The 17,532-nt window shown below is 41.8% G+C and overlaps 1 protein-coding gene across 1 annotated transcript in view; it reads left to right on the top strand.

Annotated features, from left to right (window-relative positions):
- Positions 1–17,532, top strand: part of LOC119422513 (slit homolog 1 protein) — a 285,059-nt gene that overhangs the window by 213,605 nt on the left and 53,922 nt on the right. Inside the window, exons 23-26 of the mRNA XM_037689889.1 lie at positions 7,881–8,109; positions 14,409–14,539; positions 16,667–16,821; positions 16,895–17,106. Coding sequence (XP_037545817.1) covers positions 7,881–8,109; positions 14,409–14,539; positions 16,667–16,821; positions 16,895–17,106 — 727 coding nt within the window. The remainder of the gene's footprint in view (positions 1–7,880; positions 8,110–14,408; positions 14,540–16,666; positions 16,822–16,894; positions 17,107–17,532) is intronic.

Below are 17,532 nucleotides of genomic sequence, written 5' to 3'. Positions count from 1 at the left end.
GCATTTTGGATCAACTGAAGACGTTTTAAAGAAGTATTTGGACACCCAGATAATAAACCATTGCAATAGTCCAGTCTAGACGTGACAAATGCATGGACCAGTTTTTCTGCATCATCTTTAGATCAGATGTTTCTAATGTTAGTGATATTACGCAGGTGGAAGAAGGAGGTTCTAGTAACGTTTTTAATGTGGGGGATAAAAGACATGTCCTGATCAAAAATAACACCAAGATTTTTAACATTAGAGCTGGAGGACAGATTAATGCATCTAAGGAGGGAGAAAGACTGAAACATTCATTCCTAAGGTGCTCAGGTCCAAAAGCCAAAACCTCAGTCTTGTCTGTGTTCAAAAGGAGAAAATTAAGGGTCATCCAGGTTTTTATGTCTTTAAGACATGCTTGTAGTCTAAGTAGCTGATTGGATTCATTGGGTTTAATGGACAAATATAATTGTGCGTCATCAGCATAACAATGAAAATTTATCCCATGCTGTTTAATAACTTTACCTAATGGAAGCATATATAAAGTAAAGAGTATTGTCCCAAGCACTGAGCCATGAGGAACTCCGTGACTAACTTTGGTGTATGAAGAAGATTTATTATTTACATTTACAAACTGGAATCTATCAGATAGATATGATTTAAACCATTTTAGAGCTGTTCCTGTAATCCCAACATCATATTCAAGCCTCTGTAGTAAAATATTGTGATCAACTGTATCAAATGCAGCACTGAGGTCTAACAGGACCAGTAGAGACACAAGTCCATTGTCTGAGGCCATGAGAATATCATTAGTGACTTTTACTAGTGCTGTTTCTGTGCTATGATGAGCTCTAAACCCTGACTGAAACTCTTCAAACAGATTATTTCTTTGTAGATGTTCACGCAACTGACCTGCAACTATTTTCTCTAGAATTTTTTAGATAAAAGTTAGATTAGATATAGATCTATAGTTGGCCAGAATTTCTGAATCAAGGTCAGACTTCCTAATTAAAAGTTTAAATACAGCAACCTTAAAGCTCTGTGGTACATAACCATCCATTAAAGACAAATTAAGTAGATCCAAAATGTGGACATTAATTAGGGGAAATACCTCTTTAAACAGTCTGGTTGGGATGGGATCTAGCAGGCATGTGGATGGTTTGGATGAGGTTATTATTTTTGACAATTCAGAGCTCAACAGGACAAAACCTGTCCAAACATAAATCAGGCTCTAGTGAAATTTTTAAAGTTGCCTCATTTGACAGGGGACTAGAGATAGTAGAAGGAAGGATGGTTTGAATTTTCTCTCTAATTGAAATAATTTTATTTATAAAGAATCTCATGAAGTCATCACTACTTATAGTTGTAGGGATACATGGTTCAACAGAAATTGGACTTTTAATTAGTCTAGCAATAGTCCATCCATCCATTATCTTTACCCGCTTATTCCATTTTGGGTCACGAGGGTCGCCGTTGCCCATGTCCAGCAATCACTGTGCGAGGGACGGGGTACACCCTGGACGGGTTGCAAGTCCATCAGTCTAGCAATAGGACTAAACAAAAACCTAGGGTTATTTTTATTCTCCCCTATTAAATATGATTAATATAAAGTTCTAGCTTTACGGAGAGCTTTTTTATATGTTAACAGACTATCTTTCCAAGTTAAATAAAATTCTTCAACATTTGTAGAGCGCCATTTTCTCTCCTGGTTTCTAGATGCCTGCATTAAAGTACGTAAGTCAGAATTGAACCAAGGAGCCACTTTTATTATTACAGCCTCATATAAAATCTATAATGATGTTGATATCAGAACAAGATCGATATTGGCCAATATACATATTTAAGTATCAGATCGGAAGAAAAAAACCGTGGATCCCTACTCTCAATGCAATTGATAAAATTTTCTTGATGAAAAGACAGGGAGAAGGAGAGCCTTCATGCCCTGAAGGGACATTCACTTCGGGATACACCATGGATTCCTGGGTCCAGTGGAAGATGGTGTGTCTGTCCGTATTGGCCGATGAGGATGTAAAAGATGCATATATAATTGGATATATGATAGCGGGATTTCTGCTTTTTGGAATTGGCAGGTTTCGGGCTTATTAACAAATTCAGAAGACATTGGCAGTGGATCTGGCAATTTTGAAACTGCCTGTCATGTGTGAAGGAATGTGTCGTGCTTCAAGCGCCCAGACTCAGATGCTTTGTGAGCTAAGCTGTAAGCTGGATGTGATTTCTGAGGATCACAGGCCACTTGCGGTTTCTGGAACTCGCTGGCATGAAGGATTAAACCTTGGGGAGGAAGGCTACAAGCATAGCCCGGCGGAATGACTGCAAAATTTGGCTGTTCGGATTCGCCACTGAGAAGTACCAGCAGAACTTTTGAAGGCAGATATAAAAAAATTAAGCAGAGTCTGCCTGTCCCAAAGCAATTGTTGTTATTAAATCTGGCTTCCCCTATTGGCCTTGAATAGGTCAGCAATCTCAAATTTCTCCCAGAGGTTATGTGAATAATGATGCTCTGCTGCTCCTCCCCTCCTCCTACCCCCATTTCCTAAGGACATCTGTGGGCCTTATCAGAACTGAGCTGCTGATAGACACTGTACCATCTTATCAGAACTATGGAACTTTCTGGCAGTGTCCACGGACAACTCACTGTCTTTGTTGACCTCCTCATGCATAAATGTATTATGATGTTATTGTATGTTGCAGTTTATGTTACAAGGTCTTTTTTGTTTCAACTTTAACACTGTGCCCCTGCCAGGACATGGTGTACGATATGATTTTTTTTTTACCTCATCCACCCTCTTGTGTTCACTTTTCCTAATCTACTTTATATGGCTTTATGTAACTGGTCTCTCTTGTAAATGAGTCCTCGAGGCTCAATGGGATCTAACCTGTATACATAAAGGTTGAATAAAATAATAATAAAACTGCAGATGCTACACCAATCTGTCTGTCAATCTCATGATCCATTCTTCCCTCACTTGTAAAGAAAACCCTAAAATACTTGAACTCCTCCACTTGAGGCAGAACCCCACTCTCGACACAAAGAGAGCAATCCACCCTTTTCTGAATGTGAATTATGGCTTCAGATTTGGAGGTGCTGATTCTAATCCCAGCCACTTCACACTTGGCTGTGAACCGCTCCAGCGTGAGCTGAATTTCACTGCATGATTACCCCTACAGGACCACATCATCTGCAAGAAGCAGAGAAGAAATCCTGAGGCCACCAAACTGAACTCCCTCAACCTCGTGGCTTCACCGAGAAATTCTGTCCATATAAGTTATGAACAGAATTGGTAACAACCGACAGCCCTGGCAGAGTCCAACTGCCACCCCGAAGGGGTCCGACTTACTGCCAGCAATGCAAACCAAACTCTTGCACCATTTGTATAGGGACCGATCAGCCCATAGCAACGGCCCCCAATCCCATGCTCAAAGAGCACTGCCCATTGTGTACTTTGAGAAACACAGTCGAACGCCTTCTCCAAGTCCAAAAACACATGTAAACAGGATGGGCAAAATCCCAAGTCCCCTCAAGGACCCTAGTGAGGGTAAAGAGCTGGTCCATTGTCCCACGACCAGGACATAACCCTCATTGTTCCTACTGAATCCGAGGTCAAACAACTATCAGACTCGTTTTTCCTGTATCCCTGAATTTGTTGAAGAAAAATATTCTCGCTTTATCGTACTTACTCAAAAAGAGCCACACTCGGTGGCAGGAGAAGATTTTTTTTACTTAAAAGGACACAGATATACAGGAAGTACACATATGAAGCCCAGTCACAAGAATCTGCCATGAGCAGTGTGTGAATCTTGTTTTTATATGCTTATTATTTCAGCTGAGCTCACAGACACGGAGGCATCCTTGGAGTTACAGCTGCATGTAGCAGCCTCACCCAGCTCCCCATTTAGCTTTTTACAAACCAAAACATATGGTTCATGGGCAGAGTTAACATTCTCAGCCATAGCATTTAAGGACTCCAAGAAAGCCAGATATGCTGACTTGCTGTTTGGCGCATAGGCACAAACAACCGTCAAAGCCCATACCCCCACCCAAAAGCGTGGGGAAGCTATCCTCTCATCTACCGAAGAAAACTTCAACACACAGGTACCAAGTTGGGGGGCTAAGAGTAGACCCTCACCAGCTCAGCAAACCATGGGCAACCATGGATCACCATTGGCAGCTGTGGCTGAGTGGTTAGAGCAGTCGTCCTCCAATGCAAGTGTTGGAGGTTCGATTCCACCAGCAGTCACATGCCAAATTGTCCCTGGATAAGACACCGAACCCCTCATTGCCTTTGATGTGTGTCCCATTGTTATATGAATGTGATAAAGCACTGATTATTCTTTGTACATAAATAGTTGAGGGTTGTATGAATGGGTAAATTAGGGCACAGATTGTAGTGTAAGCACTTTGATAATCTTCATAAAATAGAAAAGTGCTATATGAGTAGAGTCCATTTATCTTTTACCATGGACAACTCCAGAATGAAATAAGGTCCAGCCTCTCTCAAGGAGATTGGTTCTGGAGCCCATGCTGTGCATTGAGGTGAGCCCAACTATATCTAGTCAGTACATCTCAATCTCATGCACAAGCTCAGGATCCTTCCCTGCCAAAGAGGTTATATTTCATGTTCCAAGAGCCAGCTTTGGTAATCCCGGGTTAGTGTGCCAAGACCCCCCCAGCCAGCCACTGCTCATGGAGTCATGCATTTGACTTGTATGACTTGTATGGCATGCCCTGCAGGTGGTGGGCCCATAGGATGGCATACCCATGTTTCTTGCTCGGGCTGAACCCGACTTGGCCCCATGGGAATCTCCTTGGAGCCGACAGAGAGACTTTATCCAAGGCCTCACCAAACTCCTCCCACATCTGAGCTTTTCCCTCTGCAACAGGTAAGAATGCAGACTGCTTATCCCTCGAGTACTCCTCAGCTGCCTCCGAGGAGTGTGATAGGACTGATGGAGCTGATGTGGCTCAGCCAGCTGAGACCGTATCACCAGGTGGTTGCAGATGAGCCCTCCTCCTGGCCTGGCTCCAGGGTAGGGCACTGGTAATCCACATTTGGGCAAGAGACACTGAGCTCCTTGCTTTTTTTTTTTTTTGTCCATAAGAGTCTTCAAAATCATTAGTTGTCTAGCCTGTCACCTTGGACCATTCTGCTTTGGGAGACCCTACCAGGGGCAAAGTATAGTTCCTAGGATCATTCGGGCACACACACCTCTACACCACGATAAGGTGGCAATTCAAGTCGGATTCCTTTTGCTACTTGTTTCTCATTATATTTAATTGTTTTTATGCTTTTATTCATGTTGCTGTAATATGTTGTTATTAATATTTGATGCTGTGATCTTTTTTGGTAAGCACTTTGATAACAGTTACTGTTTTAAATGTGCTATATACATAAATGTGACTTGACTTGACTTGTTACTACAATTTTCAATGTTCTGCTTCTTTTAGCTTTTAGCGTTGAGCTGTTTCACACTTTTCAGTAAATTTCAGCAAAGTCATTCAGCACTCAGCATTCATTCTGCACATTTACAAAAAATAAAGTATTTTCTATAATGTTTAAGTGGTGTACAATTTTTTCATAATTTGATCAAAATTTACCTAAAAGGTATGACGAGATATATGTTTTAGGCACTTGAGTGTATTTTGTTATAGCCTCAAATAATCTTTCAGATTACTATCCTGATGCATGCTCAATAATCCAGGTAGAAAAGTCCAAAAGAGTTCAATCTGGTCCTCTGGATATTATTAAAAAACAAAAAACAAAACAAAGCAAAAAAATGTAGAAACGTTTGTCTCTCATCCGAAAGACTTCCTCAGTCTGATGTAGTGAACTAGGCCTCCGACCTTGTCCTGCCTCTGAAGACCTTCATGGGACAGGAACTGTTATTTCATTGATTTGAATCCAGAAATACAAACTAGTTCATCCAGAGACTTTCTAATTGTATCCTGAAGTAATCAATTGAAAGAACACTCTCTTTTTTATATTATCATCACTATTTTACAATATCTTGATAATCAAAAGTGTGTTTAGTTCATACCATTTCTAAATGTTGAAGTGAACCACTCATTTTAAGTCAACTGTGAAACAGTATTAATGATTTTTTAATCCTCATTCAAATTAGAAATCAAGTTAAATGTCTATTTTACAAAGTATTTATGCATTTTTTGATCTTCTGTCTGAAATGAGAAGAGTGATGTCGGTCAAAAGTCGGAGACAGTCAAAAACAAGTTGTTAGAACGGGCTGTCGTGTTTTTAAAGCTCTCAGACAGTAAATAAGAAAACTGGCACCTGCAGTGTTTTTCACTTCACCAAAACATTTCTCTCTGTTCCTAAACATTTCTGCTGTTTTCTTGACTTGTAAAAACCCTTTGACGTCACTAGAACCACACCCCTGTTGGTTGCTTCAACCAATCAGGACTTACTAAAAGTGACCGGAAGCAGAACTCTTTAAAAGTTGACACTTCCTGGAACTGTCAGTTCCTCTGAGTCTTTTCAGTTCTTCTGAGTCTCTTCTGAGTCTTTTCAATGTCTGCTCAGTCTTCTGACTTCTTCTCAGTCTTTTCTGAGTCTGTGGAGTAATGGCTGAGGTCTTCTGAAGTTCTTCTGAGTCTTTCTGGAGTACTGTGGAGTAGTTCTGGAGTTTTTCCACTGCTGAGTCAGACTCAGTTTTCCAGGCTGATGGAGTCATCCATCTCTGCAGGAGTCACGGCGCCTCGCTGTGGCTCCACCAGGCGAATGTCCTATAACTGCTGAGGAAGTTTGTTCTGTAGGACGGAGTATCTCACGACTTCTGCCGAGTCGCAGCCGCCCTGAGGAGACGCTGAAAGGTAGCGTGCCAGGGACCTCTTGACCGCAGCTGACCCATCCTCCGCCAAGGTAAAGAGTCGTCACGAGCTTCACTACAAGTGTACCATGGCGAGCTGCGCTTGAAAGAAGCGTGTTGTTCTGGTCTACCGACATACATCTTCCTCCATATATTTCCTTTAAACTCCTCCATAATTTCTCATCTTTAAACTTCTATCTTGCCAATAATTAATCCAGATGCCTTCAGAAATGTCTGTTGTTTTTATTAAGTAAAACGTGCCAAGTTTTATTAATCAGAACCAGATCAGTCTAATCAAGTGTACAATGTTTTGAAGTTAAATTTTGATTCTGTTAATAAATGACCACATTTATTTTGATGGGTCAAAGAAAATTAACGTCTCATGTCACTGATTAAACCATATACGCACAGTACCTCTGTCACATATCTCTAAAGTAGCTCAAAAAAGAGAGAACCTGTTAATTTAAAATATGACTGTAGTGGAGCTCTGAAGCTAATCGAGCCTTTTAGCACACTACACTGAGGTGCTGTTTTCAGCTCAGTCTCTTAAATAGCACCTTCACAGAGTGGATCAACCAGTTTGCTGCTGACAACCAGAACCAGCTACTCACATGGTCAACATTGTTAGGCTGATGGTCCTTCTTGAGCATGTGATCAGCTGGTTCTGGTTGTCAGCAGCAAACTGGTTGATCCACTCTGAGAAGGTGCTGTTTAAGAGACTGAGCTGAATACAGCACCTCAGACTGAGGAAGTCTCTCGGATGAGAGACGAAACGTTTCTATCTTTTTTTTTTGCTTTTTTTTTTTTTTTGTTTGTTTGTTTTGAATGTCCAGAGGACCAGATTGAACTTTTTGGGGGCTTTCAGATTACTGAGTGACTGATATCAGCTCTTTTTATTGATGCCTACAATTTCGTTTTGAAAAATGCAGAAATATGCGTTTGATTCATTTCACTGCTGATTTGGGAAGCATTTAACTTCTTTATGTTTATTTTAAAAGACTCTTTGCCAAAGCAGCAAACATATATTTTTTTTAAATATATTTTTGGTTTCTCCTCAGTGGTGAGTTTTGTGATGTGGCCCCTCCTCCTCAGACACCCTGCCAGCTGGCTCAGTGTCAGAATGGCGCCCCCTGCGAAGAGAAGCTGGGGATTGCAGTCTGTCAGTGCCCATCAGGTTTTGAAGGGCAAAAATGTGAGAAGCTGGTCAGCGTCAACTTTGTTGATAAAGATTCCTATGTTCAGCTTCAAGACATCAAAAACTGGCCTCAGACTAACATCACACTGCAGGTGAGTAAAAGCACATGTGGCTTATAAAATCATTAAGTAAATGGAATGGTAAATGGACTGTACTTAATTAACACCTTTTATCTAATCAAGATACTCAAAGCACTTTAAAACACAATCTGTGACCTCATTTACCTCCACAGCACTCATTCATACAGCACTCCACTAGATCTCTGCAAAGCTAATCGAATAAATCCTTCAATAAAGACTAATCAGAGCTTTATCACATTCATACACAAATGGGACACACATCAGAGACAATGAGGGGTTCAGTGCCTTGCCCAGGGACACTTCAGCATGTGACTGTTGGTGGAATCAAACTCCCAACTCTCCCATTGGAGGACGACTGCTCTAACCACTCAGCCACAGCTGCTCCCCAAGTCTTAGCTGGAGCAGTTGCTCCTAAATGCAGATGATGGTGTATGCTTTTATGACTCACCTCTGAAAGGTGTAAGTGGAATATTACACTTTTGACTGTGTCTGTGCGTTTGTGTGTGTTTGTGTGTGTCTTCTATCAAAAAATCGTGTGAACCGCTAAAGAGATTTTAATGAAATTTTCAGTAATCACTGGCTTACTTGGGGGCTTCATCTTGACGAGTGTTTAATTTTTTAAGCCAACCTGACTCAAACCAGCGCACAACTGATCAGCCTTAGCCAACACATAAATGGCTGTGTCATTGTCAATTTGACAGACATAAAGTTTAATTTTGATTGTGGGAAATGTGGAGAGCCATTTGTTGTTAATGAGATTGTGCCAAATAGCTCTATTTTGGAACACCCACCATTCTTTCATGTTACATATCCAATATGATATAGATCTATCCATCCATCCATTATCTTTACCCGCTACTTCCTTTTTGGGTCACGTGGATCACTGGTGCCTATATCCAGCAGTCACTGTGTGAGAGGGTGGGACACCCTGTTCAGGTCGCAATTCCATCACAGGGTATGATAGAGATATAAAAAATTAATACGGTACCTATGTTCTGTAGCAAACATAGTTTTTGTGAGATTTCAAACTGTTTCAGTTACAGCTTTGGAAACAGCCTTTCACTTTCATATATGGGATGGGACCAGGGACCCAATCATGCAAGACTGCCAGATTTCTTTGGACAAAGTTAGAGTAAATTGTTTCCTTCTTATATCTGGCAAAAACATTTGTGGCAGGAACAACATGCTGAATCAGTGTGTTGCACAGTTCTGTGGGAGCCATAGATAAAGGGAGAGAGTTAGCACCCATTCTTTCCTGAAAATCTAATTAATTTGCAAGAAATGGGTGAAGTTTGTCAAAGTCAGATGGTCAGACTTCATGGCACCATTGCTGAATGATGTTGTGTTCCATACACTTTCGATCTGAGGATTACGAGTTGGCAATGATGCAGGGATTTGGAATTAAAGGAAAGTTTAATACCAGACCGCGAAAAGAAGCTGTGCCAACTATTCTACCTGGATTATTGAGCATGCATCAGGATATTCACACAGATCCACTGTGCACAGGAACTGAGATACTTGGAGGATCAGGCACTGACAGACCGACAGTTTTGAGGAAAGAGGAAGGTTTGCAGTTAAGACACTTGGAATAAAAATGTACAGACTTCAAACTATAAAGGACTTTGATGAGGAAGTGAGAGATTCACTATTTGTTTTAGCAGAGCAAAGAAAGAATAGAATAGAATAGAATTCAACTTTACTGTCATTGCCTAAAAAAGTTAAATCTGGTCCTCTGGACATTTGAAAAACAAATGTCAAGTTATGAATATCCAGAGGACCAGATTTAACTTTTTTAGATTTTTCTACCTGGATTATTGAGCATGCATAAGGATATTTACTGTCATTGAACATGTCACAAGTACAGAGCAACAAAATGAAGTTTGCATCCATCCAGAAGTGCTTAGCAAAAATATAAGTATATATATATTACAATAGTAAGTTGTTTTGAAATATAATATATACAGGTTATGAGTGTACAGACTATGAACAGGTTATAAATATAACTATATAAAAGAAAAATATACATATAAGTATGTGAGTACTTATGAACAGTAGGTAGTAGATTATATGTACAGTATGTACAGTAGTGGGCTAACAGATGAAAGTGCAGGTGGTGGTGTTTCAGTCCATGTGCTGCTGTTGTGTGTATGAGAATACAGACCGTGGTTGTTGTTCAGATGCCAGGAGGCAGATTTCAGGAGTGTGACAGCTGTGGGGAAGAAGCTGTTCCAGTACCTGGTGGTCTTAGTCCGGAGACTCCTGTAGCACCTCCAAGAGGGCAGGAGGGTGAAGAGTCTGTGTGCTGGGTGGCTAAAGTCTTTTATGATTTTCCCAGCCCTTTTCAGACACCGCTTCCTGTAGATGTCCTCTATGGCAGGAAGTGGTGCTCCGATGATGCGTTGGGCAGTAAACAGGATGTCTGAGGACAGGTGGTTTTTCCTCAGAGTTCTCAGAAAAAATAAAGGCGCTGGTGAGCCTTCTTGATCAGCTTGGAACAGCCGGTTGTTCTGGTGAGATCCTCTGAGATGTGGACACCCAAGAACTTGAAGTTGTTCACACGCTCCACCACCACCCCTTGATATAAATGGGTAGATGTGGGTCAGCGTTCCTCCTGAAGTCCACGATGAGCTCCTTAGTCTTCTCAGCATTGAGCAGCAGGTTTTTGGTGTCACACCACTCAGCCAGACAAACCACCTCCTCCCTATAATCGGTCTCATTGTTGTCTTTGATGAGGCCGATCACCTTGGTGTTATCTACAAACTTAATGAAGGTATTGGAACAATTGACATGCTTGCAGTCATGGCTGAGGAGGGAGTAGAGGAAGGGACTCATAACATAGCCTTGTGGTACACCGGTGTTTATAGTGATGGTAGATGGGCAGTGGTTATCCAGCTGGCCATGTTGGGGTCAATTCGTCAGAAAGTCCAGTAACCAGTTGCACACAAGGGAACTGATGCCTAAGTCTGTGAGTTTTGTGATGAGTTTTGAGGGGATGACTGTGTTGAATGCTGAACTGACATTTATGAACAGCATCTGGGCAGAGGTGTTTTTATTGTCCAAGTGTGGGAGGACAGAGTGCATCGCTATGGAGACTGCATCCTCTGTGCTCCTGTTCTGGTGGTTTGCAAATTGGTGGAGGTCCGGGGGGGGGGGGGGGGGGGGAGAGACAGGATTTGAGGTGTACTAGAACCAGCTGCTCAAAACACTTTGTAGTGATGGAGATGAGGGCTACCAGAAGGTAGTTGTTGAGTTTTGATGGTTTGGAGTTTTTGGGTATCGGGACGATGGAGGTGGTTTTGAAGCAGGTTGGTACCACAGCACGGGCCAAGGACAGGTTGAATATGTCCGTCAGTACTCCTGCCAGCTCCTCAAAACATGCTCTAAGAATACGTCCAGGGATGCCATCAGGACCCGCAGCCTTATGGACTTTAATCTTGCTCAGCGCTGCTCCTACATTGGTGGGGAAGAGTCAGTGGTTGGTGGTCTGGAGACACATCTACCTTGGTTGCAGTTGTTGGGTTCCCTCTCTCAAAACGAGCATAAAAATTGTTGAGCTTGTTGAGGAAGGATACATCAGAGGAGACGGGGAAGGGGTTGATGGACCTGTAGTCTGTCATGATCTGGAGTCCTTGCCACATACGTCTGGGGTTGGAGTTGGAGAAGTGTTCTTCTATCCTCCCCTTGTAGTGGTGTTTGGCCTTTTTGATGCCCCTCTTCAGCTCAGCCCTGGCTGTACTGTAGGCCTGTGCATCCCCTGACCTGAAGGCGATGTTGCGGGCCTTCAGCAAGAGACGGACATCACAATTCATCCAAAGCTTCTGGTTGGGGTACATGGTGATCTGTTTCTGGGTGGTGACACTATCTATGGTGGTGGAGATGTGATCCAGTACAAATCAGGCATACTGTTCCAAGTCTGTGTGAGCGAACATCTTCCAGATAGTGTTTTTGAGCCGGTCCTGTAGGACAGCGTCTGTCCCCTCTGGCCACATTTTCATTGTTCTCAAAGTGGGTTTCACACATTGGATGAATGGTGAGTATCGAGGGGTGAGGAAAAGGGAGAGATGGTCCGATTGTCCAATGTGGGGGTGTTGCTTTGTATGCTTCAGCCAGGTTGGAGTAAACATGGTCCAAAGTCTTGACCCCTATGGTGTGGCAGGAGACATGTTAGTGGAATCTGGGGAGGACTGTCTTCAAGTTGGAGTGGTTAAAGTCACCAGCAACAATAAAAGCAGCCTCAGGGTGTTTGGTCTGGTGTTTGCTAATGGCTACATAAAGTTTTTTAATAGCCAGCTTAGCATTAGCATACGGGAGGATATACACCGCAGTGAGTTTGATGGAAGTGAGTTCTCTGGGGAGATAATAAGGTCTGCATTTGACCATTATAAACTCCAAATTAGGTGAGCATTGTCTCTCGGTAGTAGCAGAGTCTGTGCACCAAGCGTTGTTAATATAAATGCACAAACCTCCACCTCTGGTCTTGCCTGAGTCTTCAGCTATCCTATTGGCTCGGTATGTGTGGCGTCCTGCTAACTCAATAGCATTGTCCGGACAGCTGTTGTTTAACCATGTTTCAGTGAAAAACATGATGTTTGAATCCATAATTCGTCTGTTGTTGGTGATGGAGAGACGTATTTAATCCATTTTGTTTGCCAGAGAATGGAAATTGGCAAGGAAAATGCTGGGTAAGGGCAGCCACTGGGGTGTAAGTTTTAGCTTTGCTCGTAGCCCTCTGTGCCTACCCCGCCTTTGTTTATGTTCTCAGCGCCACCTGCGTGTACTTCCGCCCGGCCGAGAAGAGTGAGCAGTCTCTGGTGTTCTGGAGAGCTCTGGGATGAGTAGGAGATTGGCGATAAAACTATCTAAGTTTTGAGTCCAAATGTCCAGAAGCTCCTTTCTGCTGTAAAATAGCAACACTGAGAAATTCTGGATGAATAGTCCAGTCAAAAGTAGATAGAAAATTGCTAAATAGCATGTTCTGGATACACGCTGAGCCTCGTGTTGTTCAACCGCTACCATCTTGGCCAGGGCAAAGGAAGAATACATCAAGAACTCCTCTGACAGCATGGCATGCCCACCATATCCCAACCCCCTGGGCCAACAGAACCAAGTCTCAGTTCTGAGCTCTGGAGAGCAGAGTAGGATGTTGATATCTACTGTAATTTCAAGCACATACCAGTCGGTGTTGTTCAAGCTGGGAAAGTCTTTCCTGTACCGATGAGTCTTCTTATGAATCTTTATGCCTTATTGCCTTTTTTGGCCATCATATTTATGGAACCAGCCTTCCTTGTTGAGGAACAATTTTACAACAAACAGTTCTACTTTCTTCTTCATTGCTTGCAGATAAGTTATAGATATATTCTAAACCACATCAACATCTTCCACTGAAATTGTCCTTGCTATAATATGCCTCCATCTGGGACACACACTCCTGCCTGTGCACTGTCCCTGGCGTGAGAGCGGCTGCAGATGTTATCAGTCCATTAAATGGCTGTTATTAGTTGTTATCATCCCCATATGTAGCTGTAAAACTGTCCCACCTACCTCCTAGTAGGTTTAAAGGTACGTTATTATCGTTATTATTGCTGATAATAGGCAGCGTCGCACAGGGGTAAACCAGGAAGTGTCTTTTTAGTTGTTTTCAGCTTATGTAACCCTTTTCCTAAACCTAATCCAGAGGACCAGATTTAACTTTTTTAGATTTTTCTACCTGGATTATTGAGCATGCATCAGGAGACCTTTTCCTAAACGTAAGCTTACACCTGACCCTGAGGACCAACCCTAAACTTAACCCCCTTACATTTGTGCCTAAACCTAACCAAGACCGTAAACCTAACCGCCAGACCCTTTACTCTAAGCCTAACCACGTGAAGCTATTATGAGCGCTAACAAAGCTAAAAATAGAGCATATTATCATCGTTAACAACATACCTTCAAACCCACTGGGAGGTACAGGAGGGGCAGTCTGACTGCTACATATGGAGATGATAACAACAAATAACGGCCATTTAATGGCTGATAACATCCGAAGCGGGTGGGCGTAATGTAATCAGCTTTCAGTATTCATCGACAGTGTGCTTGGGTGTTTCCATGAGTGCTTTGTTTGTTTAAGGTGGTTTTTTTGACACTTGCATGGCCCAAATGTGAAAAAACATATAACCACAATATTCTATGATAGTGAACGCATTTGGGATTATAATGGTGGATGTTTGACTTTAACTTAAGAAGATTTCAGTTTAAAACTTTTGCATGAACAGCTGTTGGTGACAAGCATTCCTTCAAGGCCTTTCATTTTATTTATTTTCATGTTTCAGGTGTCCACAGCAGAGGACAATGGCATCCTGCTGTATAATGGCGATGATGAGCCAATTGCTGTGGAGCTCCATCAGGGTCATGTTAGGGTCACATATGACCCTGGGAACCAACCTGCCACCACCATTTATAGGTAGCACACACATAAGCAGAAACAAGAACCCACTTCAGCAGTAGCAGTTCCAGAGCGTAAATGTTAGTGGGGTGAACATTTGTTTCATGAATCACTAACCATTCCAATCTTGCAATGTGTCACATGTTTAGCAGACTAAGACAGGCCATATGCTGCTTGATATTTATTTTGTTGCTTTATGTCCACAAACTTGTTTTTCCCCCTCCCCTGCAGGTCAGTGTTGTGTCTTATGAAAACTCGGCTGTTTAATATTAAATCAGAGAAACAGACACCTATACCCCACACCCACATCCACCCTATGCGAAAATAGACTATTTTAAATTTTAATTGTGTAAAGCAAAACTGACAAAAAGGTACGCAGCTTTCTGTATTGGATTTCTGATATGATTTGAAATAATAGTTCTTTAATAATGTTAAATGGAAGAAAAAAAATCTAAAAATTATCAAACTGAAAAAGTGGTGCTTGCATATTCATTTACCATTTTACTTTAAAACCCCAACCATTAGGTTCAGAATAGAATAGAATAGAAACAGCCTTTATTGAAGTCACATGATTAAGTAAATAAGGTCCACCAATGGGTGAGCCAAGTATAACTACAGACTCGAAAAAAAAAAGCCTACAATGTTGTTCCTGTGGCTGAGTGGTTAGAGCAGTCGTCCTCCAATGCAAGAGTTGGCGGTTTAATTCCACCAGCAGTCACATGCCGAAGTGTCCCTGGGCAAGACACTGAACCCCTCGTTGCCTCTGATGTGTGTCTCATCAGTGTCTGAATGTGATAAAGCTCCGATTAGTCTCTTTAGAATGATTTGTTCAATTATCTTTGTAGAGATCTAGTATAGAGCTGTATGAATGGGTCAATGAGGCACAGATTGTTGTAAAGAGCTTTGAGTGTCTTGATAAAATAGAAAGGCGCTATATAAGTACAGTCCATTTACCATATGTGTCTTCTAATTTTAGTTTTAAGAATACAGTTTTCAACAGCAAATATCCACTGATGGACACAGCAGGCTTTCCTCCATGCTGTTCCTGTATTAAATAAGATCAGGTCAGATCCAGTGTTAGTATAGTGGAAATATCAGTGAGCTAAAACCAGCAGAATGCATTGACGGGGCAGAATTATTATCACACCTGTGAGATATAACAATCTACTGGTGAGCATGGCCTGTCTCACTCCATAACTGTAAATAAGTTAAAAAAACTGAGTATGATCTGTTTCCCAGCAGGGTAACATTTGAGACATCAAAGTCCATGTTCCAATGGATAAAAAGAGAGCACAATCATTTCTTTTAACTTTTTTACTAAAAATACAGGTCCCTAAAACAACAAGTTTAAAAAGACAATGCAACAAAAAATTTCAAGGAACAACTGGACACGACACCAGTCAGAACCTGCATAAAGATGAACACAGCTTTTAGTTTAAAAGTTTCCCCACATTTCTTCAGTGGAAAATGTAGCAGAAAGCCAAACTTTGTAACTTCACAGGCTGCGATTAGGAGACTAAAAAAGTCTTTTTAATTTGTCAGCTCTGTGTGACTGGTTTTCAGCTGTAGTTAGATGGGAAACCTTGCAGAAGGTTCAAACAACCGTTTCAGTGTCAGCTAGCTTGAAGTACTCTTGGACTTTAGACACTTTCAGCCTTTCGAAACTTGTTTTGTCTTGACTGTTGCATCCTCAAACACTGTTTCGTCCTCCATGACAGTTTAATACTGAGCTCAGGTTGAGCCGAGTCTCACATTAATTAAGGAAAAGAAAGGAAAAAAGTTAAGTATTAAAGTAGGGAAATTAAAAGACAACTAACTAGTAAAAACATGGATGTCAACAAATTATTGCTATTAATAACGTCAACTATATTCACTGCAGCTCCTTGATGTTTTACAAACCGTGGTCTGCAGTTTTAAAACTCCACTGCATTGTGTTACATAACAAAATTAACTTCACACTCTGGAACGCAGCTCAATGGATTTAGAATGTAGTCAGTTCATGGAAACAGTTTAGTTTGCACATTGCAACAGAGCTTGAGTGTTTATCACAATGTCTGAAATCTTTCTGTCAGGGTTGTTTAATAGTTTTCCTGTTTACAGTTTGGTGTTTATATGAAATGCGTATGTTTCATCCCCTATGATCAGTGCTGAAACAGTAAATGATGGACATTTCCACACGGTTGAGCTGGTGACCTTTGATCGGATGGTAAACCTGTCAGTGGATGGAGGAGAGCCGACGAGCCTGGACAGTCACGGACGCAGCAAGTCAGCCACAGGGGAGGCCCCTCTTTATGTGGGAGGTATGACATAAGGAGCAGGAAGGGGGTAACATGCTGTGACTGGTCCAGAAATTCAGTTTGTCTGTCTGTCTAGGTATGCCTGAGGAGGTGATTCCATCCTCTGTTGGACTTCCCTCTCAGACGTTCAACACATCCAGTTTCCACGGCTGCATCAGAAATCTTTACATCAACCATGAGTTGCAGGATTTTACCCGCAGCCACATGAAACCAGGAGTAGTTCCAGGTTGTCAGCCCTGCCTCAAACTTTACTGCCTGCACGGCATATGCCAACCTATCACTGCACAGGTACAAACACAACGAATTACACTGCAGAGGTACAAACACAGTGACTTTGTCACAAAAGGCTGGTGGTGATTAACCCAGTGGTGCAGGCAAGCAGGCGAAGACTCAGGCCAATGAAAAATAAATAATTTATTAACAAAGCAAAAGAGCTGACAGAGCAGCAAAATAAAGAATCAGAGTAATAAGCTTTATTATCATTGCACAGAGACACAACGAGAACATGTGCGTACAGTCGTCCGAAAGATGGACGTAGTGCACAAAGCTGCTACTATAAAAAGTGTGGCCCTTTTATCCTTATTCAGAATAATATTTTTGCTTAGATGAGAAAAGTGGAGAAAAACATGAGGAGAGATGGTATAAAAAAAGATCTCTCACACTTTGTCCTAGACAGGGCACAATTTGAGGCATCAAAAAACTTACCACAGCATA

The sequence above is a fragment of the Nematolebias whitei genome, chromosome 16, assembly GCF_014905685.2.
Source record: "Nematolebias whitei isolate Nwh7 chromosome 16, NemWhi1, whole genome shotgun sequence".
NCBI lineage: Eukaryota > Metazoa > Chordata > Actinopteri > Cyprinodontiformes > Rivulidae > Nematolebias > Nematolebias whitei.
Note: the sequence above shows the minus strand (reverse complement) of the source record. Positions and strands in the feature narration are given on the sequence as shown.